Below are 24,750 nucleotides of genomic sequence, written 5' to 3' on the forward strand. Positions count from 1 at the left end.
TAAGCTCCATAACAATAAACTTCGTATAAAAATGGCAGGTTATGTTTGTAGTTTTTTTTTCGTTTTTATCGATCACGTTGTTCTTAGAAGACAAACAAGTTATTGATCGAGCGGATGCGCCAAGTATTTAAAAACCACGATAGCCCTCGTATCATCGATATGCTCGATGTACGTTGCGATATATCGATATGACGTTATTGCATAAGAGCGCTGGTTAAAGGTCATCACACACAAAATTCCGTAAGAACTTAAATCGTAAAGAAAATCGTAAGCGTAAAGAAATCGATCAATCTCAATTGAGCATTCGGCTCTTCGTAACCCCTCCATTATTAAGAAGAGCCGAATACTCGATTGGGATTGGTCGATTTCTTTACGCTTACGTTTTAGTTCTTACGCTTAAGTTCTTACGGAATTTTGTGTGTGATGGCCTTTAGCAAGTCACATGCTGCTATACGCGCGCACTCTCCTTACTTATCGTAAGTTGCACGCTGCCAGTTTCGACCACGTCGATTAACATCGTGCCATATCGTGCGCCTATAAATTACAGTCGTCAGTGTAGTTCAGTCAGTTCAGTCGGCGCCGTCCATCAGTCGAAACGGAGTATTGACAAGGCTCTTTAGAGAAAACTTTCTTCCTTCATTAGTTTATTTGACAAGGCCGTAAGTAAGTAATCCAACAATTTAAGGACCATACGTAAGGAAAATTACGTTTGTAAAAAAAATAACATATGTCTGTCGTCACCTGCACTTTCTGCACTGTAAACCTAACGAAAACACGTTTTCGTTTTGAGATGGGCGGGAAAGTAGAAACGTAGTATAAAAAGAACAGCAAAAAAAAAGTACCTGAACCTACCACATGTATCGAAATTAATGCTGCAATTGTAAGCAACATACGAGTAAATCGTAAAATCGTAACTTACGTATGAATCGTCTACTCATAAGTTCTTACGAGAACAAGTTACGAACTTTACGATTTTGTCTAGAATTGCAATATAAATTTAGATTCCGAAATATATTATAATGAGCTATGCCCATATCGCAATGGTGAACAGAAATTTAATTTAAAAAACAATAATCATTTTTTCATAATCATTCTTTAACCATGTTTAATATAATTTCTTTTTAGTTTATTTCTTCTGACATAAGTTTTAAATAACTTTATGAAATTCTAACTATTAATTTTTCTTCTCTGTCTTTGTACATATGTTGCATCATGTAAATATATCACAAATTACAATTTAATTTGGAGTACTATATGTTACTTGTTCTTTTGTTTATAATATTTGAAACAATTATAAAAAAACATTGAGTTATTTTATTGTGGTAAAGTAAATCATTGTATAATTGTTTGTCAATAGGTTATGAGTTCATACAAGGGCTTTTCTACCAAAGCTATTCACGCTGGGCAAGATCCGCAGCAGTGGAGTCATTATGCATTGATACCCCCTATAGTGATGTCCACTACTTTTAAACAAGATATTCCAGGCCAACCTAATGTAAGTAAGAAAAACAAGATTTCTCATCAGAATTTATTCTTAATTCTCCTGATGCTCAGTTCATGATTGATAGCAATCATTCTTTTCATTTAACCTGTCAATATTAATTGTAAGTAACAAACTTTGCATTAATTCCTATAATTGTTCATCAAGAAAGAATTATATATTAACCAAAGTTTGCATTTTATAAAATATATTTTAAAATACTTTTTATCAGAAAATATCTATAAACTCTATGACGTCTTGTATGTAATTTAAAATCCTTGTATATAAGTTTTTAGTCTCTTTTTTGTGCTTCTACTCATCTCTAGATACAAAACAGATGGCTTACTGTCACTTTTTCTTATAGTCTTATTAATGTAGTTCTGAGATCATCATATTTAATATGTACAAAGATAACATGTTTAATATATTCAGATTTATGTCTCTTTATAAGCATATAGAACTATCACCAAGAAGATTAATAATAATTGTCCAATACAGGGTTTTGAATATGGCAGAAGTGCCAATCCAACACGCAATGTGTTAGAAGCATGCCTGGCTGCTTTGGAAGGTGGCAAATATGCAATCACCCATTCCTCTGGCTTAGGAGCTTTAACAACAATAACAGGTTTGTTAAAATCAGGAGATCATCTTATCTCTGGAGATGACATTTATGGTGGAACCAACCGTTACTTCCGTCACCACTTAAGTAAGCAGAACAATATAAATGTTACATTTGTGGACATGGTCGACCCAGAAAATGTTATCAATGCTTTAAAACCAAACACTAAGGTTAGTTTAAGAAAAATATATATATTTAAAGTTTTTTTTAATAATACTAAAATCTTTGAAACTGCATTAAGTATATTTTGATGTAATCAATTTATTTTCTGTTATTGTATTACTATTATTATAATATTACTTGTTTTCTAATTATATTGATAATAATTCCTAATTATTGCTAATTATACAGATGATATGGTTAGAGACGCCGACGAATCCCTTGCTAAAAATCATAGATATCAAAGCTATTGTTAATTCTGTAAGGTCTCGCAGGCCAAACATCATAATAATTGTCGATAATACTTTTTTAACATGTTACTTCCAAGTAAGTATGTGATCTCATATAATCCTGGGAGAAATAATATCAATATATACATTAATAATAACAGATATTATTATGGATATGCTTTATTTTTAAAAAAGAAACCCTTGGATCTCGGCGCTGATATAGTGATTTATTCCTTGACGAAATACATGAACGGTCATTCAGACGTAATCATGGGGGCGGCAATTACATGCCGGGACGATCTCGGGGAAAGAATGCGATATTTACAAAACAGTAAGTTTCAAAGCAAATTTCTCTACACTGTATTCGATATCTCATATATACATTCTTTGCATTTAGCAATGGGAATTGTCCCGTCACCATACGACTGCGGCCTGGTCAATCGAGGTTTGAAAACGCTCGAGATCAGAATGAAAGTGCACATGGAGAACGGTCTGGCCATAGCGAAATTTTTGGAGAGCCATTCTAAAGTGGAGAAAGTGCTTCATCCATGTATGTATTCATTATCCTTTGCTTTATTTTGTGATGCAAATTTTTAATATGATCTGCTGTACCGCTCGTGATTATCGATTGTATTATTAACACAACTAGCCACTGATGAAACATATCCTTATGTTACAGTACTTTCTTCGCATGCACAACACAAACTTGCCCTGGAACAATCAACTGGTCACAGCGGAATGGTTTCTTTCTACCTCAAAGGCGATATCATGGAGTTCTTAAAGGCACTTAAAATATTTGCTTTAGCCGAGTCGTTAGGCGGTTACGAGTCATTAGTTGAAATACCGTAAGTATACACAATATTTTTATTTTGCATATTAAGAATTTCATACTTTATATTATATATTAATGAATTTTTTTTTTTACATAGATCTCTCATGTCACATGCAGCTGTACCTCCAGAAATGCGAGAACAATTAGGCATTACCGATAACCTAATTCGCTTGTCTGTTGGCATTGAGACGAAAGAGGACCTTATAGCAGATCTTCAGAAAGCATTGGATGTTTGCTAATGAATCTAATACCAGCTATTTTAAATAGCAACATATATATATTTTAATTAATACTTGCATATATTTTAATTAATACTTGCATATATTTTAATATATATAATTTGACGTTAACCTTTATATTGTTACATATCTCTATGTAGTAAGATAAACGCAAGAATAACGCAATGAAAAAATCTCTAATAGGTACAAAGACTTTATTTTTATAAAACATTTTTACATTCCATAATTCTCAAATTCACATTAGGAACACTGTATAGTACAGCAATAGATACTTTTTGACACATGTAATCACTAGTTTCCATTTCGGTTTTCTGCGACTGTCAGAGTCCCGAAATAAGAAAGAATTCAGTTTCGAGATGCCAATAAATTAAATCTGAAAGTGCAATTTAATTAATATATTACGGACTTTGAGGTGAAAAAAATGCTTCAGATAGAGAGCGCAAGTAAAAGTTAACACAATCGACATTTAATCAATATAGACAATCTTCACTAGTCATACGCTTGGTTCCTTAGTAAATTTTTCATGTCACTAATACTGAATTCTTTAACTTTGAATGGAATACTGCCGTATAAAAACCGGGTGTAACCGTTTGTACTACCAATGCAATATGCAATACATTTGGTGCTGTGACACGTTTCTCTTATTTGTATGATGTATTTTGAAAAGAGCCGACATCTGAAATATATGAATGTCTAGTTGAAACTTGACTTGAAAAAGTGTTTAATGAACTTTATAAATCTTAATAAATATTAAATGTTTACGAAAGAACATGCATTATATATGATACAAAAGCGAAATTAAACGGAATTATATACTTCGGACGTCGGCTCTCTTTCTTCCAAGATACAGATATATGGATGTAGATTTAAAAAAAATTTGTCCTACTGCAGGTTAATCTTTGACGAATGTCGTAACTTCGTTCTGCTTATTCTGTCGTATTCTTGAGCCCGGTTGTACAACAATACGCCCGCTATCACCACCGAAGTGCCGAGCGCCGATAATCCTGTCACTGGATTGTTGAACAACAAGACGGAGAGCCATATCAGGAAGGCTCTCTTTGCGGTATTCGCGACGCTGGAATATCGATACATCGTATTCGAGAGTTACGAGTGAAATGTTTTTTAAGGCTCACAGCTACTCGCCGCAGTCATCTTGATTTATGAAGTCAAAAGAGCGAAAAAATGCATCTGTAAAATTCCTAAAAAGTACGTTGAAAAAAGATAAGTTCAAAAAATGACACTTGTAATTGATTAAGCACATCTCTAAAATACTCCGAACACTGTTCGAACAATCGATAAATAAACGTGACAAAATAATAAGGAAATGTAAGTTAAAAAGAAAGATTGCATGTTAATTTTACGGTTATTTACTGATTGTTAGAGAAAAATGTTTGGAGTATCTTAAAAACTTAATTGAACGTCATTGCTGAGTATTTTTTAATTTCAACATACTTTACAGGAATTTTGGGTATGCATTTTGCATCAATCAAGAGTCCCGTGACAAGTAGTTGGAATTCTTAATCTGTACGCGCGAAGAAAAACGCGTACCTGTGTGTCACGGGACTGATATAGTCCATAAGTACATAAGCAGTGATACTCTGAAAGTGGAAGAACACCCCGTTGAGAAGGAATGCCGCGAATAACTTAAAACTCAGGGAATGTTCCAACGTTGGTAGATCGACCAACAGTACCGATACGGGTATTTGTACCACAATTGACGCTAAACTGGTATAAAACTGTAACTCTGCCGGTCTGAAAAAAATAATGAGACATTCTTTTTTCTTTACCTCTTCCGTATCTTTATAATAATTTCATGCATGCCAATGGTCATAATCGATGTTGTTACTCACGTGTACTTGAAATTGTCACCACTAATCAACATTTTCGAGTAAACATTTTGTAAACACTCAGTTACGTTTGTGGCCATAGCGGCGATGAAACCTCTGAGATCAAAACTGATTTCATTGATGGAACACAGGGCCAGCCCACCCATTACAGGTATCAAAGATAAATTTACGTATAATCCCGTATGTTCCCCTATAAAATACAATATCAAAAGCAGATTTTTCTAGCCTCCTAGCAAGCTAACTGACAATCAAATCATGTCTGTCCAAATTGAAAGAAAAACAAAGACAGACATATGATTTAATTGTTGAGTTAGCTTACCAAGAAGTTGGAATCAGTGCCAAGTATGTCCAAATATTATCAGTCGCAATTGTCTAACTATGGAAAATCATAAAACTGAATCTTAAGCAATCGTGATCTTTATACTGAGCATGAAGAAGTATCTTACCTAATAAATACCTGCTGATAAGGACGGTAAAAAGTGGTGCGCTACTCTTGATGGTTTCTGTGAAACTTACAGCTACATAATTTAATGACACTAAACCCAAGACTACCGTTGCGAATCTCGTGCATCCCACCAGTGTCATGTGTTTGTAGAACCCAGGAGGTCTCATTAATCTTGGGCTGGCCTTGTACATGCCACAGGGGAAGTACATTTGTATTAATCCACAGATTGCAGTCATTAACATCTGGCAAGCACCTATGTTGAAACAGATAAATACCTTTTTCCAGTAACATTATTCTTTTGTATACATTAGTTTATTGTGTACCACTACAGACAACTCTTTTTTTGTCTAATTAATTTCAAACGCCATCAGATATGTACTTTACAATGTCAATGTTATCAATAAATTCTCAAGGTGAAATTCTCAGTTGCTTACCTAGGATAGTAGGATTACCCTCCATGTAAGACAGTATATATTTATTTAGGAACAGAGTGCATCCACTGAAAACATACCACAGAGTAAGAAAGAGTAGGGCCCGGGGGTTGAGCAGACCGCCCTTAGTGTCACTTGTCAGGACAATCACGTCTTCGCGCGTACGCTTCGCGTGATCCGCGTACTGAATCTTCGGCTGAGGATCGTGCGCCGCGGACGAATCCTCCGGGTCACCGCGGCCGGTTTGCGGGTAATTGATGCGCACGGAGTAATTATCCATCGCGCGTGCGGTATCTCCAAAAGCGCGAGGCTGTCACGGCGACATTACGTATGGTCGATGAAGTAATCACATTTTTGCTCGTGTCACTGCCGCTCTGAACGAGCCTCCTTCCTTCTCGGAAGTGTTTACCGCGCGTGTTAGGTTAAGTTGGTCGCGCGGGTCGAACGGATCTCGCGGCGTAAACAGCCGGCCGATCAATCGCGGCTGAACAGCGTTCGCCGTTATCCGTTACATCTACACATGATAGCGGCAACCATACAACGAGATTGTCGCATTCTCGCGCACGAATTCGCGCGCGTTAGCGAACGTAACGTAGCAAGGCTATCATGGATGTTGCAGCATATTTATCGGCGCTAATCACATATACATTTGACCGGCGCGATGGCATTACCGTTGATAACTCGCTCTGTTGGAAAAACAGCGGTAATTGACGATGTTATCGCAAGCGAATTATTAAAATTTTCTGTTACACTATTTCTATCCAAGTGACACACGTAAGTGAGTGAATAACGAGAGATTATTTATTATTTGTAAAGTAAAAATATTCCATCTCTGTGACAGGATACCATATATATGTGGAAGTGTTCATATATAAGGTCTACTCTTTTAAAAAAAAACTTCATGAACACACTGATGCAATAAATCAGAGTAAAATATACTTGTTTGTTGTTTGAGTGAAACAAAATATATTGTTGTTACAGTTGCACTAGTGTATACCAGTTCAGGAAGTTCTTATATATATTTATTTATTTTACTTTAGCTACATTGCCAAGAAGGGGCTTGGTTTACAATCATATCTTAGCCACATTCATTCATGCATTCCTCTTATTCTAATATCTGTGTTAAAAGAAAACTACATTTCTTATCCTATTAAATCACAATTTATTAATATCTCACGATGTATCACAATAAGTCCTATTATTATTATCATTTTATAGAGTTTGCAAAACTTATATCTTGTACCTCCTACATTTCCTTTTAATATTTATACCTATTTCTTCTCCTTACCAAACGTTCCTCTATCTCTATGTTCTTATATCTCTACATACTTAAATTAACTCTATTCCAACTCATATATAAGTATTCTTAACCTTAATTTATCTTATATAAATTTAACTCCTTCAATTTTTTCTCTCTTTTCCTCCATAGTTTTTTAATTATATTATCTTTGACCTCATCCAACTCTTCATACCATAGCCTATCCCATTTTTAGGAAGTTCTTATAAAAAAAAAACACCTATACATTTGTAATATTATGATGCACATGTTTTTATGGAAATGATGATAAAATTGGTTTTAATACTTCAAGAACTAATATATGTTTTATGCTTGTCATGCTAATTAACAAATATATATAGGTATTGTTTCCTTTATTGTGTTCAGTCTAAAAGCTAACGAGTACAATACTTTGCAAGATTATAATGCAACCAGCAGTTACTGATTAATTATTTATATTCATATTTCTCAAGATATTATTCATATTAAATTTATACATATGTAGTTTATATCATATAAAAATAATTTAATTTTTAGAAGTATTTTTGCAGCATAAATAATGTTATAACTCGTCTAGCCTTGTTTTAGGGATATCCTTGGGAATTTCTTTATGCTGCATGAGGCCATGTTTCTGGAGAAAATCATTGTATGCTAGAATAGCAACGTTTCTGCCACTTATTGCACTCATCTCCATTGCACTCGCAATCCATTCTATTGCATTGACATGATACAATGCATCGTGCAGTTTAAAACTGTTGTGAAGTGTGTTGGACAGGTAGTGGGGATATGCTTTCCAAACAAATGTTCTCATCTCAGTGACCTTAACATAAGAAAAGAAACATTAATTGTATTGACGCATTTTTGGTTGGCTAAAGAAACTGTGTTGCAGATCTCACTTACATTTGAGAACATTTCGTGAATAAGTTTCATTTCCAGTGGTTTTCTGCTAAATAGCTTCCAAACTGGGGAGCTATCCTTATTTGATCCAGAGACCATTCTCGAGACTGAACTAATTATCGTCTTGGTGGGATTGCAACTGAAAATACTATCTAAGCTCTTCTGTAGGCCAAAGTATTCTGGTTTGATATCTGCTTTGACGAATGTCGCGTGCGTCGTCTGATAGCGACCTGGAAACTCTAAACCCTCCGGAAAATTGACGAATTCTATCGGAAATTCTTGATCACTCGTGAGCGGGGCTGCGATAATCACAATGTCATATTTGGCAGTCATTGGATCCGTGTTGTCTAAATAAATTAGATTATGTCTTAGTAGAGTGTGTAAAATTTTCTAATTGTTATTATTCCTGTGTCTTAAGCGTTTGTCTAAAGTAAAACGCAGAATTTTACTTGAATTTCGAGTAGCTTTGAAATTAATGTAAAATTCTACCTTCATTCATATGAGTCACTTCATATTGCTGCGAATCACTGTTGTCTGCCGTATAACGAATTTTCGTGACGCGGCTCCGCACGACATTTACGTTTTTATTTCTGTAAATGAGATTTTCCGGCACCTACGGAGTTCACTTTGCACATTTCACGAATAATTAGGGCAGATACTGCGACGTTCATAACATCTTACCTCTTTATTTCCACCTTTAACAGCCCAGAGTTCAGAACCTACTGCAGCTAGAGATACAAGACCGACAAAACTTTGTATATCGGTATCTTGGCCATAATTCACAACAACAATAGCTTCAGCTAGCTCATCGATCAGTCTATCTGTATAACCCATATGTAAAAGGTGATCTTTCATTGGTATTTGCAACCACTTTGGGAATTCCTCATTCACAGCTGATATTAATGCAGTGATATTTGCAAAATACTTTCCAGCATCTTGTAGTTCATATATCTTTTCGAAGTTTGTTATCACATCATTTACATCCCTGTTTGAAGGAAATTACAATCTCAATTTAAAGCACTCTTATTTTCTCTTTAAGCTGTTATAACTCATAATTTTCAAGCACCTTTTGAGTTTAAATACTTGGAAACCATATCTGTAGAATAATTGTATAAATGATACGATGGTACAACCACTGTCCTTAAATACAAACTCATCTCCATTCCATATGCCAATCTTTTCCTCATCAGACGTAACGTGATCCAAACCTGTGCACACAAAAGCTCATGGATTTCTTACATTTCTTACATATAAGCATTTAAAAGATGGATTGTATTCGAGGATCGCTGATATTCATACTTGCCTAAAAGTTTGACAAATTTCTGCATGTACATATTGCGGGGATGTATAATTGAACCACCGGCCTCATATGTGTTGTTACCAATCGTTACAGTTGCCAATCGGCCGCCGACGTGTCTTGCTTCGTACAAATCAATCTCCAAATTTCCATTCATCAGCTCTGTGAGGAAGTGCGAGGTGGAAGCACCGCCGATACCACCTCCGATAACGGCTTAAAGAGAAATTAAAAGAGAAACATGTTAGAAACATAAAGTAAACTTGAACTTTATGTAAAATGTTGACTGAGTTACATTAGTTAATACGTTTTGTAATAATACTACAGATTTTTACGACAAATTATTTCGTACCGATATGCGGTGTGCGCGTCTCAAGGCAACTTGCATATTCGAGTGTCAGTAATTCGAATACTAAAAATATTATGCACCTTCTCATGGTGTGTAGAAATTGAGAATCTTCGACGGTTAAAACAGTTCGTTATCCGCTTCTGTGTCGCCAATCGTCAGAGAACTGATGAACTTCTGTGTCATAACACCCGATTATACCTACACATAATCTACGTATCTACATATAACGCATGTCATTCTTTTTTGCAATCTCTGCATATCTAATATGCGCAATATATATATTCAATTCTTTAAGTACCTCGTCGTTCAATAAATCTATAATTTCTAAAAATTTTTTATCAATTCGTTTTCAGCCAAATGTTTTTCACAATCGTTGATTGATTGGGGAAGCAAGAATATGTCAAAAACAAAAGTGGCATTTTAACAGTTTGATGTTTCGTATACTTTAAGATAAATTATACCAGATATTATTGATACCGGAGTGGATTATTGTTACGCTTATATGTACATGTACATTTGTGTAACGCTCTTACGTAACGCGCAATTAGCAGTTATTAATTAATTATTTATATTAAATAAGTAATAAGAGATATTAATCTCTTATCTTCCTTAATATACCCTTATAGAAATATCATACTAAGAATAATTGATAATTACTTATTTTCAGTATTAAAAATACTGGATAATAAGTAATTATCAATGATTCTTAGTATGATATTTCTATAAGGGTATCCCGTCAAAATGTTATATAGATATTAATTTCTTATCTTCCTTAACACATCCTGTCAAAATATTATTTCTTAATTTCTCAATTAATCAGCAGAGTTCCGGAAGCGCGTTATCAACGACTACATTCAGCGGAATAAAGTGATTAGTGAACAGTCAATGATTATTGGTTTTTACTGTTAAATCCCGCTCTAAATTTAGACTAATTACGTTGACGAATTACTCAACCGTTGTACAACCGTTGTGTTCACTGAACGTACCCAACGTTAACACATTATTCTTTATTGCACTCTTTAAATGCACAACAAGGATAGAATGACATACTCTCTGAACGCAAGTCTGTTTTCTATTAGCTGCACTAGTTCTCTCTCATCTTTCTTCCGCCACATTTTATCTATATATCTGTCTCTTTTTAAGTTCCGCAAGGTGTACACTAGTTCAATAACAGAAAATAGACTCATAGAAAAACGCATATCTAGAAATGAATGTGGTAGAACTCGTTGCACTGAAGAAAAATCGAGTAGAAAAATTTTCTATCATATTATAAAATACCACGTAATTATCGAAATGAGATAAACTTGGTTGATTAATGTACGCGACGCAATGGCACAATTATATTATTAAAGCTTGCAACACTTTCTTGAAAAATTGGTTTTCCAGTAATTTTCCAAGGAAATATACTTTCTTATTGCACATGAAATGCGTTGCAAGATTCATGAAAGAAAATTGATGCAACCTTTAATCGTTCCACTGGACGAACTCTGTAGGACAATCTAAAGGAATATGTTTTGGATTTGTTTCCTTATCTCTCTTAGCAACAGTAAATATAGGCGTGAGGCCCAATATCATTTACACCGCTCGCTGCTTGCAATTGCTCCGTCTCTCGAGCAGTCATGTCACTCGATTTGCACCGTTGCTAGGAAACAAGCCCGAAACATGTCTCCTCAGACTGTCCACAGAGCATCACAAAGTTCGTTTCGCCGTATCGCATGCACTCATTTGTTAATTTTCTCTCGTTATCATCTCGATAATTACCGTGTTAGTTTGAAAAAATGGCAGCAGATTATTCCACTCAGTTACGAGTCTTACCTGCACATGACGCTCAGACACCTAAATCTAGACACCCTGTATAGCGATCACGTGATACGCGAGGCCAACCGAGCTGACTTTAGCGATTGAATTCAGTATGGCTGAGGGTGGCCCAGAAAAATAGCTGGGAGTAGCCCCGGTGTACACCATCGTGACTTTGCCGCGAATTCGTTCGCGAGATGAACACGAACGTTGCATAATTGGCAATATTACACATTTAACACGAATATTTTCTCCTTCAACGAAAGTTCCTAACACGCATCTTCGAGATGTTCCCCAAAATTTCTCGCCCTCGCAGAACGTCGCGATAACAACTAAACAGAAGAATGTGCCGCGATTGCACGACATAATTTGTAATTAAAAGAGAAGATAAGAGAGTCGTGAAACTTGTAAAGTTAGTTGCATATATTCAATTATCGGGATAAATGCTTGGGAGGAGAGAGAGAAAAAGAGTAGAGATTACGAGCCGAGCATTAAGCCTCACGGTAATTTATTATTACGATCAATCTATGCTCTTTTGCTATTGTACTTTCTTAGTTTCATACTTGAACTTTAAATTTTTATATTCTATATATTACATATATATACGTGTTGCATCTTGTTCATGTACAAATCCTATTGCAATGTCAGACTTGATTATTAAGTTACACACAAATAAAAAAAGAGATACATTAAAGGTATATATATATATATATATACACGTATCTCCTACTCCGTCCATCTATGAGAGCAATGCTGATTCGTGCACACGTAATACAGTCTCATTTCCTCCTCAGCCCTCCTAGTTTGCGCCTGGAAAAACACAGCCTCCCTGTGATTGCACTTCGGGCATGGATGTTCCTCAGTTCTCGGCAATGTAGGATCCGATATCACGTCGGCGACAATGTGCGTCAACTCGCTAAAAATATAAGAAAACGTTTGAGTAAATCAATGGTGAGCACACGACTCTTGCTACGACTAGTGCATTACACCTTTGCAAGCTATAACTGGCCAAAACATTGAGTAACAGTAGCCTTACATTAATCACTGCATTCAGCAGAAAAAGTTATTTTACAACTGTTGCAAAATTCGTGAATCTAATTTGATTTACATTCTTGATCTTAGAATCTAAGAGCATTCATCACATTAAAAATTTTGCAAAGCAGTTATAAAGCAGCTTTCTCTGCTGGATACAGCCAATGTTATAATTTCCTGCTCAACAATGTAACTGTTATATACAACACATGTAGTATTGCACTTGCACTATTGAGTAGGAAATTATAACATTAATGTAATGTTACTGTTACTTAATGTCTGCTGGGGAAGTTACTCTCACAACTGGAGTTTCGCAGCAAGCACAAAAGATTCGCCAAGAAGTGTATAATTTTGTACAACAAGTATCTCTGTGCACAAAATGATACGCTTCAACCTCCTGGCACATATTGTACGAATTTTAGAGAATTATTGCAAAGTTTAATAATGTTTGTTCTATGTTGATTTATCTCTCAATTCGCTACTCTTAACTTACTCTATCTCGTGCATGATCTTATTTACATAGATGCAGTTGCTGTCAGCCAGTTGCTTAAAGTCGCAATTTCTGCACTAAAACACAATTTTTCATGTTACAATCATATTGTAACAATAGATCTGTTTTCTTTTTCAAGAAACTTCCTGAATCAGTGTATACTGGTGCAATAAATGAAACAAAAGGTTTGTTGCACTAAAAGTTGTACTAGTTCTCTCCTCTTTCTTCCACAAAGTCTCAATTGTATACCTGTTTCTTTTTAAGTTTTATAAATGTACACTAGTTTAGCAATAAAAAAATATACTCAAGATACACTTGTCTTACTCTAATTTACTGCATCAGTATACACCAGTTCAGAGGATGTATTCAAACACTAAATACACTTTTCGGATTTTTAAGCTAATTCAAGCTTGTACAAGATACTTATATAAAAAAAAAACGGAATTTGGAATAAAAAGGATGTACTTGGCATTCGAATACGGCCCTACAAAACTTCTAAAAAAAAAAACAGGCCTCATGTTAGAAGACAGAATTCTTGGTTTTCGTGTATTTCTATCTTTATGGAAGAAGAGGGAACAGTTATGAAGCATTACTTACCGCGTACATCAGCACTTTGTTTTCTTTGTCTTCTTTCGGGTATAACATGTTATTACATTCCTGACAAAATCGGATACCTACGAAACCCGGCCCGTCGTCGTGAGTGTCATAACCTGTTATCTTTGACATGATCAAACATCAAATCGATGTCTTCATTGAGTATTTCTTTTTTCTCTTCTGTTAATTAATGTGGAGAGAATTTCAATCTTTAATTATTTACATTTTATACAACATTAGTGTATTTGTTGCAATCACAATATTATTCACGTGACACCACACCAGTAGTAGATCCGATTGTAGCACGCTGTAGAATTACACAGAATCGAACGACGCGTTACCTGTAGGTACATTCGGGAAACAGAAAGCCGTTATACACGATGTAGAATTAACGGTGACGTTCTTCACGTAAATATTTATCGTGTCACACAAGATAAATTTCCAAAAGAGATTGAGAGACAAAAAAACGGCGGAATTATCTCCACAAATGTTCCAATAATCTGAGCCTGCTTTAAATTTATTTCATAAAGGTACGCACCGTAATTCAATAAATCATCGCAGTCACGGAATTTTATATTCTCAATGAAGATTCTCGTGGAACTAAATTAACTTATAAATATTGCTTGTAAAAATCCGATCGATATAATATAAATTTTTAGATTAGTTTCTCAAAGTGAAATTTGGCCCGTGGGTATGTGCGTGTCCAATTTTTCTGATTTTGTATCTTTTTCATTTCTATATATCTTCGAGATGAAAGAGCAATCCGACGTCTCCGATTTACAATGCCGAATGCAGCTTTTATCTCTAGACGAGGAAAAAGCACCCTATATTAGTCACTATGTATTGTATTTCTTTGTCGGCCTTATTTTAATTCAACATATTTTTCCAATGAGTATAAATATTGATAAACAATACATTTCACGTACACTTTTATATTTACTTTCATTATTTCCATATTCTTTCTTTATTTCCTTCTGTAGTGCGAGAGAATACGGTGTGAGAAAGAGAAAGAAAGAGTGGGGGAAGAAAGACGAACATGTAGGATGTAACCAAAAAAGAACAGACATCTATTATGGCGCGCATCCTTCGTGCAGTTTCTATGAGATCAGTCGGGACGACGTCGCGCGAATCTTATTCGCGCGTGCGTTCGCGCACAACGATCACGTTGAAATCGTATCGAACGGCTGGCGCGTAAAATCGCGGCGAATCCATTTATCGCGCCGCACGCGCGCAATCGATCGGTGCGCGTGTCCACCACGGAAAAAAAGGCATTAAGAAGCCCGTCTAAGAATCGCCGCCGCGGGTTTGAAGGAACGGCGCAAGTTTGCTGCGCAGCATCGGATGCGCGCTAGAGGCCGTCGCGACGCTAGTTCTAGCGATAGTTTACGATAGAGTGTGCCGTGTGAAGTACGTGCCGTCGACGTCGACAGCGGTCTCGCCGTGCGAGTAAGTATCGATCAACGGGGCCGGTCCCGTGTCACCGTTCACGGCTCTAACTCGCCCGTACGTCTCCTCCTCGCGGCTTCCCGGGCTCTCTCTCGTCCGGAATCTCTAGCGTCTATATAGCAGTTCGCGGAATACACGCGAGAGCTGCGCTAGTGTCCCACGCGCACGCACACACACACACACAGCGAGGCGCAGACTGTTCCTTCTCCCCTCGAACCGTGCCGCCATCTCCCTCTTTCTTCCCTCGTTTCCGTCTCTTTCTCTCTCGCTCTTTCGCACGCTCTTTCTTGCTCCGCTCTGCTACCCCCACCCTTCCGGCCGCAGCTCCCCTAGGTAGCGAAAATCTCGGCGGCTGAATGTTTTCTTAAGGGATTCTTCCTGCAAGCGACGCGAAATTCGGAGAGTAGTCGGTCTAGACGTCTTGCGGACTCGTGAGTGAACATTACCTTATTTACCGAACGCTCTATAAGACACGCGTACGTGTGTGACTCGCATTGTCATTTCTACGTGTTTCCCCGAAATCGGGAGGACGCTCGGCGTCCCGTGAGAAAGCCGCGCGAAGAACGAGAGAGTGACCGAACGAGTGAACAAACGAATGTACGTACGTACGCATGTACGAACGAACAAACAAAATGGTGAAACTTATGGGAACTTCGAGGCGTTTCTGTAAGGGGAGAGCTGTGATGCGGCAACGTGCTACGGCGGCGGCAACGACGGCGGCAACGGCGGCGGTAGCGACGACGACGATGGCAGAGGCGTCAAGACGATGTCTCTCCCGCAAAGATCTTTCTTTTATTACCACGAAAGAATGGTAACGTATGAAGCGGATCATTGTGTGCAGACCGATCTCTGAATAATCTTGCGAGCGCTCCAGTGACGCTTAACCTGTCGAGACCAAGTCGAGACCGACTCCGACACGTGATTACAGAATACACAAGCATCACCATCGTCACTGTCGTCATCGTCATCGCCGTCGCCGTCGCCGTTGTCGTCGTCGTCGTCGTCGTCGCTCTCCTCCTCGTCTTCGGTAGCGAGCAGCGTACGCTCGTAGCGCGTTGCTCCACCTCCACCGTGCGTGCGTGCATGCGTACACATACGTACATGCGTGCGTGCTTGCTGCATCCGGCTATACGCGGCTTTTTGTCGCACGCGCTCGTTCAAGTTTCAGCAATTTTTCGGCCGGTTTGCTTGCTCGCCCTCGCCCGATTGTCAAGATCGATTCGACCTACGCAATGCTCGATCGCGATGTAATGTTTCAATCACTCGCAAACGCATTTCGCACATTCCACATGTAATGGAAAGAAAAAAAAAATAGTATTAATATATAATCATATATATATTTGTGTTATATATGACATATAGTATATGTATAATCCACATGTATGTACTATATATGTGTATATATATACACATATATCTATATATATGGTTAAGATGAGTGGTTTGTGTAGGTGTATACTACGTGTGTGTAAGTGTGTCTGTGTGTGTGTGGCGCGCGTACGAATACATGGGCACGCACGGATATTGTTGTTACTAGACCTATGTCAGACAGCCATATTGTACATTTTTTTAACTCAACCGTCATGTTTCTCGTTAACCTAGCCCCAGCGTCGCGATAATATCTCTCGTTTCGGAGCGGTTCTCGACCATGATATTTCGGGCGCTCACGAATAATAGGCGTTTACGAATTATGGGGAATATCCTGTTCGAATTTCGAGTTAGCAACCGGACTCGCCGTGACGGGCTCTCTTTGTCTTTGTTCCAACGTTAGTCGTCCTCGCACGCGGGTTTAGTTACGCCGCTCCGGCAAATAATACGGTTGTTTTTTCCCCCCATAGCTGAGTGAGATCGTGCGTGCGTCGCGTTTTACCATATTTAAAAAGACCGAAGCTTAGCGAATAAGGTATCGTAACGTCGAATCTGCTACTTGTTTTATTAATTAACGCGTCTGAAAATAGCTCGTAAGAAAGAGATTCTCTTTGCTATAGTAACGGATGTCTCCTTCTTCTGATCTCAAATTGACAAAATGACTTCTTTGTTAAGAATACTTTGTATTTTCACTCATTTTTCTCTCGATGCTTTATTCTTCTTTGTTCTTGGTATTTTGTGTAGATATGTTTTATGGTCTATTTGATTATTATTATTACTTATTTAAGTGATAGATATATAGTGATATATATAGTTGAAAACTGTTTAGAAAATAACTAAAAAATCACAAGATGCTTTTTTCAGGATCTTTATAGTGTTTCCTAGCTATTGTGTTCTTAAACATTAAGCTCTATAAAGCGTATTGTATTAATTCTTAGAATTGCATGATACGTTAAAACGCAATCAGGTTAAAATGCAATTCTTTACATTTGATAATAGTTAAAATGTAATGTAATTCTAGATTTTAATAAGATGTTTCATCTATGAAATTTTAACAAGATTTCTTGTGTACAGGAAATTCGTGTATCATTGAGCCGCAATGATGGATTCTGGGAGTAACTTGCCTAATCCCGTGAATTATCCGGGAGGGGACCGTCAACAATTCTGTGTCTCTTGGAATTCTCACCAATCCAACATGCACAGTGCATTTCCAAAGCTGCTGAGCTCGGAACAGTTTGTCGACGTGACTTTGGCTTGTGACGGAGGCTCGATAAAATGCCACAGGGTCGTGTTGTCTGCCTGCAGTGACTACTTGGAACGTTTGCTGCTGGAGATACCATGCACTCATCCAATCATCTTTTTAAGAGACATGAGAATGTGGGAGTTACAAGCTTTAGTTGAGTTTATGTATCGTGGAGAAGTGTATGTGGAACAACAACAATTGGCAAAACTAATGCAAGCAGCAGACGTTTTGCAAGTATGTAACTCAACCTATCTTCATTATCATCAAAATTGTTTCTGTGAAATTTCCATTACTTTTATTTATTGGTCTAACTTTGAGCGAATACGTCTCGTGCGACACAAACAAGACTTCAGCGCTAGAAACATGTGGTATGTTGTGTTTTTACACACATGTTCCTACGCACGTGTTTTTCTTTTTTTTTCCAAAATTGTGTTTCTACAATGGAATATATTTTTGCAATCTACGCAATCTATCCCTTAACAGATACGTGGTTTATCCAGCCAGTGCGAGAACAATTTGAGCGACAGCAATACACAAAATGATTCTAACGCGCCCGTTACTCCATCACCACCTATTCAAGACACCCCTAGTTTCAAGACCGAGGATACTTCAACCAATAGTGGTAACAACACCAACTTTCTCCCGTGTTCGGCGATGGCGACGACCAGCTCAGGAAATAGTTCGTCGCACACCGTCACGCTTGTTCCACAAAATTCCAATTCGTCATCCAACTTTGTGAGTATGGAGCACAACGAGGCACTGCAGCATCTGGAGAAAGCTCTCAGTGCGTGCGAAGCTACCCTCACTGAAACCACGGGTATGGTGAAGATGGAGCCTGACGAGCAGTTCACTCAGCAGCAGGACGTCAAACCCTATTCCATTAGTATGGTATCCACTAATAATTGCAACCCTACCAGCCCATTCCCCGCTATAGAAGGTGAATAACTTTCCTCTTTCGTGAACGATTTTCTGTGCCGATTCTAGCCGATTATCAGACATTATTTTAAAACCTTGCCCTCTCCTTCATTCTCACAGGTTATCAAAGACGACAAAGGCGCTCGGAAGAGGAACTCAAGCAAGCTTCGGACATGGTGGCACGCGGCATGACATTTCAAGTAGCTTCAGAAAAGTACAATATACCGATCAGCACAATTCGATTCTACATGGTTAGGAAGGGCATCTTGCAAAGGCGAAAACGCGGTCGCGGCTCGAGCAATCTCGGAATGAACAGTCAACCGGATAGTCCAGCCAGTCCACCGTATCATATGATGAATTACCGTTTGCCGGAGAGCCTAAATTCCAGCCTACCGTAGTGCTGTACAAACAAGAGTAGTGAGTTTTTATACTTCAGTTGAATCGAACAAATTTTTTATCGCAGCACCCCAGAGCTGTTCCAGACCGTGTCACCGTTGACTTTTCCGTTTTTTAGTTTCGTGCCTTGCATCGAGTTCGCTCATTTTTTTTCCTTTTTTCTTTCGTATCCTTTTTTCCTTTTTTATATTCGCCCTTCATTTACTCGGCGCGGCGACATGAAGCGCGCGCGCTGGTTGACAAGACTACTATTATTAACAACGTACTTTTGCATTTACTCAGTAGACCGAATGTAACTTTTACGCGATATAAATATGATTTGAGTCTCGAACAGCTCCGCTCCATGTACATAAAATACCATATGTCAAAGTTCGGACACAGCATTAAGTTTAAGTCGATGGTCGTGCACTCCGCCTCGCAAAACGCACGCCATTGCAACATATTTATGTTGAACTCTCAGTGTCCTTAGGAAGACTGCCTGAAATCAGTTTTTTTAAGTACAAAACATACTACACGCTAATATACTGTACTGTATAGCGAGGTATACCAATCGTATGACTCGTTATAGCCGTTGACGTTGTACGTAATGCTGCGTAAAACGTTCGCTCCGCAATCAAATTCAATGGCATTATGCGCGAGAGTATTCCATCCGTCATATATTAAACTCACATCCATACTTATAAGTGCTTACGTTGTGACATGTACTTATAAGAAGAATGACGTATAAAAGGGAATGGACAAATCGTTGAAGATCAAAACGTTAGATCGAGCATTTAACGTATTGTGTTTCAAATTTTATCATTTGAGACTTTTATACGCAGGATTTTTGTAGGTAAGCGCAGTTGATGATGAGATATTCGCGAAGGATACGGTTTCTATAGGGCAAGGCTGTTAAATACTTGTAACTTTTAGTTCGTCAGATCGCCGTTAAGAAAGGCGAGATAAAATTGTAACCCTAATCGGTGGCTACAATTGATAAAAAGTTGCAAGTACTTACTGCTCTGCTACAGGGTATATATATATGATACGATTATACATATATATATATGTATATGTATATGTATATATATATAAATATATATATATACATATATATATATATGATATATATATATATATATATATATATATATATATATATATATATATATATATATATATATATATGATAATATATATATATATATATGATAATATATATATATATATATATATATGATAATATATATATATGTATATATGTATATATATATATATATATATATATGTATGTATGTATGTATATATGTATGTATGTATGTTGAGAAATGAACACAATTCCTTTTTGCTGTGGACGAACACTAAGCGTATGGTTAATTTTCAGCCGTGTTCCGTTCTTCTACTTAGTGACCGATGTAGCTTGTATACATGGATAGCATGAAATTTCTTTTTTGGATCTTACATCAATATATCGCTCGAAGCAGACTATACAAAATTATATTATACAAAGTATAATTTAAAAAGAAAAAGATGAAAATGAAGAAGAAGAAGAGAAGAAGAATGACTATGTCATATATAACCGATATTTTTTTAATGACCTCAGAATGTTTTGACGAGTAGACACATCTCCGTAGTGTAAGTTATTTTTTATTACATCATATATTTATATGATTCAGTGAAGCGCATCTTACTCTCATTAAGTTGTCTGTGGCATCTGTAACACCGTTAATGCGCGCATATATATATATATATATATATATATATATATATATATATGTATATATATATACATACACACACACCGGGTATTTATCTGTTTTGTAACTTAAATAAGCCTTCATGATGAAAATTACGACGATACTTTATATCCTGCTGCACCAGGAGAGTGACGCTTAAAGATCAAAATGTATACAAATTGTAGAAAGACAATGGGACTTGTCCACAAACGATTAGTCACTATGTTTAAGACTGGTAACACGTGGCTAACATAACCAGACAAAGTCTTAGACACAGCAATCCTCAATCTATTATACAGATATTTTTGTAGGCACTTTGTCGAGGAAAGTTTCTTCTTTCTGCCTTTATTCTATATACCTTGATAACTTATACAGTGTAAGAGGACCGGTATTTATTCAAAGTTTACCATTTAGCTTTGTTGAACATCACAAGAGATGAACGATCATGACGTATGTAGTGTAATGCTTTTTACATGCTAGTGTACAAATGACAGCATTTGTAATTGATGATAAGAATTACCGGTGTCCGTAAAAATCACAAGATCGGCTCTTCTCGTTATTTTTACGAATACTGGTTCTGCCTTTTCAAAGAGGTTTAATTATATGACAACAACTGTGGCGCATATAATGTAATTGTAACGGTGTATTGCCTTTGTTAAATAGCATTTGGATAAAGCCATATTTTTCCATGCAACGCAATAATCCAGCAAAGTAAATTACAATAACTGAGAAGCAGCCTAAAAATAGGAAAGAGTGCCAGATACAAAAATAATAAAAAAATGGACATGAACAATAACACATAGAAGATAAAGTAAAGTTTACTATCACTTAGAATGTAACTGCCTTTCTCTGGCCTCATACCGGATCATTAATTTATTTATATTAGACAATATACAAAATACGTGTAAAGAAAAAAGTGAATTAATCTAACTTTAGAGAGCTTGCTAGAGCTTCTATTACTTGCAGTAAGACTGCTACCATCCGACTGATGAACACGTTTTCAAGATTCAAGTTGAACATTTAATCCAGCATATGTCACAGATCTTATTATAACTTGTATTTATTCTCATTTAATCATTTTCTACGTGCGACCATACGTATATTAATCAGTTATCTTCTTACTTTTACAAGATATCGAGATATCGGAAGAAAAAGAAGAGAATTAGTCACATATTGGATATTGTGATGTTAATGTGAACTAAAGAAGAGAAGAAAAAAAAAGACATGACTTACAATTGTTGCCTGTTGCAATGTCCAGACAGTTGAGGTAATGACTTACTCGTATATAGCATTCTTTCCGAAAGAATCAGTATCGTGTAAATCATTGTTCTAAGAGTTCCAGTTGACAAAGGTTTTATACGGATCTATTAAACCAGTATTTCAAACCAATGAGAAATAATTAGTTTTCTAATAATACATAATACATTTTACGTGAATTTAGTACAGTGCTTAAGTCAGTAATGCTCAGCGTATCTAACAAATATTTTTAGTGGAAGTCCGTGTCATACTCACATGTATCATAATGTCTTAAAGTATGTAACTAAACCACAATCAAAGAAGTGTGAACGATACTTAATGACTATTATCATAGCCACTATTGTAGCAGTAAATATATAGGTAGCCACTTTGAGGCAGTTTATATTATATTTAATTACACGATACTATATATATTGCTTTGGTCTCTCCGTTTTTATGATGGTATTATTATTTGTAGATAGAATCATAAAACTCTATAGAGTCGATTTTTGAACCTCGTATCACTTATTTTTAAGTCTTTTTTACAGTTACCGAGATAAATATCTAATATGGATTAAATAGGCAATGCAATTAAAAGTCCAACATATACACACATAGATGAGATCTGTTTGCGTATCAGTATGATTACGGTGGACATTTTGTTCTTGTTATCTCTCGGGATATGCGCATATGATTATTGCATCGTACTTTTGGCAACGCTAAACCAGTATATATTTGTATAAGTCGTATTTTTGTGTCCCATTTTTTAGCTTAAGTTTTTATTATTATAATTCGGATTTTGTACGGTTGTATGTGTGGTGAGCTTCTCTCAAGGTAACACGTCGCACTTGAATGAACATAATCTGAGGGCACATTTGTGGAAGCCTTGAAATGATTTCAATCAAAATATCAGAATATTATGGTTGAAATATTTTTCATCAATATATAAATTTATATATATATATATATATATACATTGTAATGTGTTTACTATAATATTAACTTTCCCATTTATTGGTCTGTGCCCTTTGACTTCGTGTTACGTCGGGAAATGCACTCCGGACGATCTAGCAAAGATCCGATGTACGTTTATCATCTTCCTAAAATTATAAATCGTTAACACACTGTTGCTTGCCTATTTACGATCGCGAGTGGAAATTAAGTGCTTTGATGTTTCGTAAATGAGTTGTAGCGACGGATTACTGACTTGAATAAGAGTTCAATTTTCTAACCGTAGATTCCGTAAGAGTAATAACACTCTAATATGATCACTAGGGCTTTATATGATATCTGCAGTATGCGACAGATTACACTGAATCGACGCCGACGCTTCGATCTCCATTTCCCGGTGAGATTCGCAGTTCGTTATAGTTCCCTTCGCGTAGCTCGACTGTCAGGGACATCTTCGAAGCGATCTGCAATTCAGTATCGTGCGTTGCGTGCAAAAAGTCGACTGCGTTCGTCCGACGATCATCGCGTCGTCGTGCGCCTCCGTAGATAGTCACACTTATTATCATTACACATACAAATTGTATATTGTATTATTCTCGAAAGCCCGTATTCAGGACTCTATGAGGAAGCGTACGGTAACATCTTCACTTTCGGATATTCACGCGACTTTGTCGGTTGTTTCGAGACGAAATTCGCAAAACTTCAACAACGTCAAGTTATGTCAGTATCGTTCGATTATCACGCCGACATCACTCAATGTACATTAATTAATTTTGCACTGTTTCTATTTTTTCTTTTTTCTCCTATCAATGAGACCACTGACGGCTCTTGTGCGAGGAGTTGCATAATAGTTCCAAATATGCTATCAGTAACAATATATCGCCAACATTATTGTTACGTGCGAATGTACATTTAGATTTTGCGGCAGAACGATATGATGTATCTCGACTTTGCCAAAGTATTGGTGCCGTCGCTACAGCGTTCCGAATATGGGCCGAAGCGTGCGGGTTCAGTGTAATGCGGAAAGACACGTGTACGCACGAAAATACACGTATCCATACGCGAGCGCGTGCATACACCCACACACGTGGATACATGGTATCGCACGACACACACACACACACGCATGTATATGGAAAAAACGAGACATACAACGGACGAGGGATGGGGCAGGTCGAACTCGTCGTGACTGTAATACAATTTGCAGAATACCGTGCCGTTCGGTTTGCTCGTGACAAACCAGCTTTTGTAATTCGCGTAAGATAATGTATGTCTATGTGTGAGAGAGAGAGAGAGAGAGAGAGAGAGAGAGAGAAAGAAGAAAAGAGAGAGAAAAAGAGAGATAAAAAGATAAAACATCTTAATTAATTGGTTACGGGTTCGTTACATAATAGGCACAACGTGTGGCCGAAATGAGAGAGAGAGAGAGAGAGAGAGAGAGAGAGAGAGAGAGAGAGAGAGAGAGAGAG

The 24,750-nt window shown here is 36.9% G+C and overlaps 5 protein-coding genes across 20 annotated transcripts; 2 read left to right on the plus strand and 3 right to left on the minus strand.

Moving 5' to 3' along the window:
• Positions 1-450: 450 nt before the first annotated feature.
• LOC116844877 (putative cystathionine gamma-lyase 2) lies at positions 451-5,345 on the plus strand. Of its 4 annotated transcripts, none has more exons than XM_032816992.1 (8): positions 451-659; positions 1,358-1,495; positions 1,979-2,269; positions 2,451-2,585; positions 2,684-2,819; positions 2,886-3,038; positions 3,168-3,333; positions 3,418-3,559. In XM_032816992.1, exons 2-8 carry the CDS (start codon positions 1,361-1,363, stop codon positions 3,557-3,559), a joined length of 1,158 nt encoding a protein of 385 aa, XP_032672883.1. In that variant the 5' UTR covers positions 451-659; positions 1,358-1,360. The 4 variants fall into 4 exon arrangements, with proteins under 4 accessions (XP_032672883.1, XP_032672881.1, XP_032672884.1 ...); XM_032816990.1 differs by having other exon boundaries at positions 452-663; XM_032816993.1 differs by lacking the exon at positions 451-659 and adding an exon at positions 793-880.
• Positions 3,740-6,820, minus strand: LOC116844878 (solute carrier family 35 member E2A-like). The gene is made up of 5 exons (XM_032816995.1): positions 6,286-6,820; positions 5,853-6,104; positions 5,410-5,596; positions 5,108-5,311; positions 3,740-4,634 (listed from the first exon to the last, which is right to left on the minus strand). Exons 1-5 carry the CDS (start codon positions 6,560-6,562, stop codon positions 4,442-4,444), a joined length of 1,113 nt encoding a protein of 370 aa, XP_032672886.1. The 5' UTR covers positions 6,563-6,820; the 3' UTR covers positions 3,740-4,441.
• A 1,095-nt stretch (positions 6,821-7,915) lies between these two features.
• LOC116844873 (prenylcysteine oxidase-like) lies at positions 7,916-12,050 on the minus strand. 8 transcript variants are annotated; one of them, XM_032816978.1, is made up of 8 exons: positions 11,914-12,050; positions 10,179-10,272; positions 9,759-9,965; positions 9,522-9,663; positions 9,137-9,440; positions 8,945-9,068; positions 8,459-8,802; positions 7,916-8,378 (listed from the first exon to the last, which is right to left on the minus strand). In XM_032816978.1, exons 3-8 carry the CDS (start codon positions 9,907-9,909, stop codon positions 8,121-8,123), a joined length of 1,323 nt encoding a protein of 440 aa, XP_032672869.1. In that variant the 5' UTR covers positions 9,910-9,965; positions 10,179-10,272; positions 11,914-12,050; the 3' UTR covers positions 7,916-8,120. The 8 variants fall into 8 exon arrangements, with proteins under 8 accessions (XP_032672869.1, XP_032672870.1, XP_032672868.1 ...); XM_032816979.1 differs by lacking the exon at positions 11,914-12,050 and adding an exon at positions 11,860-11,879; XM_032816977.1 differs by lacking the exon at positions 11,914-12,050 and adding an exon at positions 11,561-11,674.
• A 336-nt stretch (positions 12,051-12,386) lies between these two features.
• Positions 12,387-14,365, minus strand: LOC116844881 (DNA-directed RNA polymerase II subunit RPB9). The gene is made up of 3 exons (XM_032817002.1): positions 14,015-14,365; positions 13,421-13,494; positions 12,387-12,811 (listed from the first exon to the last, which is right to left on the minus strand). The coding sequence occupies exons 1-3, from the start codon at positions 14,141-14,143 to the stop codon at positions 12,622-12,624; spliced, it is 393 nt and encodes a 130-aa protein (XP_032672893.1). The 5' UTR covers positions 14,144-14,365; the 3' UTR covers positions 12,387-12,621.
• A 931-nt stretch (positions 14,366-15,296) lies between these two features.
• Positions 15,297-24,592, plus strand: LOC116844879 (broad-complex core protein isoforms 1/2/3/4/5-like). Of its 6 annotated transcripts, none has more exons than XM_032816999.1 (5): positions 15,297-15,457; positions 17,900-18,302; positions 18,552-19,005; positions 19,104-19,400; positions 20,743-24,592. In XM_032816999.1, exons 2-4 carry the CDS (start codon positions 17,925-17,927, stop codon positions 19,379-19,381), a joined length of 1,110 nt encoding a protein of 369 aa, XP_032672890.1. In that variant the 5' UTR covers positions 15,297-15,457; positions 17,900-17,924; the 3' UTR covers positions 19,382-19,400; positions 20,743-24,592. The 6 variants fall into 6 exon arrangements, 5 of the variants coding, with proteins under 5 accessions (XP_032672890.1, XP_032672887.1, XP_032672888.1 ...); XM_032816996.1 differs by lacking the exon at positions 15,297-15,457 and adding an exon at positions 15,744-15,888; XM_032816997.1 differs by lacking the exon at positions 15,297-15,457 and adding an exon at positions 15,895-16,054.
• Positions 24,593-24,750: the final 158 nt, after the last annotated feature.

Source organism: Odontomachus brunneus, unplaced genomic scaffold, assembly GCF_010583005.1.
Source record: "Odontomachus brunneus isolate Ranch 3 - 2012 unplaced genomic scaffold, Obru_v1 Obru_scaffold_047, whole genome shotgun sequence".
NCBI lineage: Eukaryota > Metazoa > Arthropoda > Insecta > Hymenoptera > Formicidae > Odontomachus > Odontomachus brunneus.

Bases quoted from the DNA above. Each gene is read 5' to 3' on its own strand.
- LOC116844877 (XM_032816992.1), top strand. From the start codon at position 1,361: ATGAGTTCATACAAGGGCTTTTCTACCAAAGCTATTCACGCTGGGCAA. The intron at 1,496-1,978 runs GTAAGTAAGAAA...TGTCCAATACAG, and splicing joins ATATTCCAGGCCAACCTAAT to GGTTTTGAATATGGCAGAAG. The intron at 2,270-2,450 runs GTTAGTTTAAGA...CTAATTATACAG, and splicing joins CTTTAAAACCAAACACTAAG to ATGATATGGTTAGAGACGCC.
- LOC116844878 (XM_032816995.1), bottom strand. From the start codon at position 6,562: ATGGATAATTACTCCGTGCGCATCAATTACCCGCAAACCGGCCGCGGT. The intron at 5,312-5,409 runs GTGAGTAACAAC...TATTTTTTTCAG, and splicing joins GGTGACAATTTCAAGTACAC to ACCGGCAGAGTTACAGTTTT. The intron at 4,635-5,107 runs GTACGCGTTTTT...TCGATATTCCAG, and splicing joins ATCAGTCCCGTGACACACAG to CGTCGCGAATACCGCAAAGA.
- LOC116844873 (XM_032816973.1), bottom strand. From the start codon at position 10,186: ATGAGAAGGTGCATAATATTTTTAGTATTCGAATTACTGACACTCGAA. The intron at 9,441-9,521 runs GTGCTTGAAAAT...TCCTTCAAACAG, and splicing joins CAAGTATTTAAACTCAAAAG to GGATGTAAATGATGTGATAA. The intron at 8,803-8,944 runs GTAGAATTTTAC...TAATTTATTTAG, and splicing joins AGTGACTCATATGAATGAAG to ACAACACGGATCCAATGACT.
- LOC116844881 (XM_032817002.1), bottom strand. From the start codon at position 14,143: ATGTCAAAGATAACAGGTTATGACACTCACGACGACGGGCCGGGTTTC. The intron at 13,495-14,014 runs GTAAGTAATGCT...ATTGTGTTTTAG, and splicing joins ACAAAGTGCTGATGTACGCG to TGCAGAAATTGCGACTTTAA. The intron at 12,812-13,420 runs GTAAGTTAAGAG...TTATATTTTTAG, and splicing joins AAGATCATGCACGAGATAGA to CGAGTTGACGCACATTGTCG.
- LOC116844879 (XM_032816999.1), top strand. From the start codon at position 17,925: ATGATGGATTCTGGGAGTAACTTGCCTAATCCCGTGAATTATCCGGGA. The intron at 18,303-18,551 runs GTATGTAACTCA...ATCCCTTAACAG, and splicing joins AAGCAGCAGACGTTTTGCAA to ATACGTGGTTTATCCAGCCA. The intron at 19,006-19,103 runs GTGAATAACTTT...TCATTCTCACAG, and splicing joins CCCATTCCCCGCTATAGAAG to GTTATCAAAGACGACAAAGG.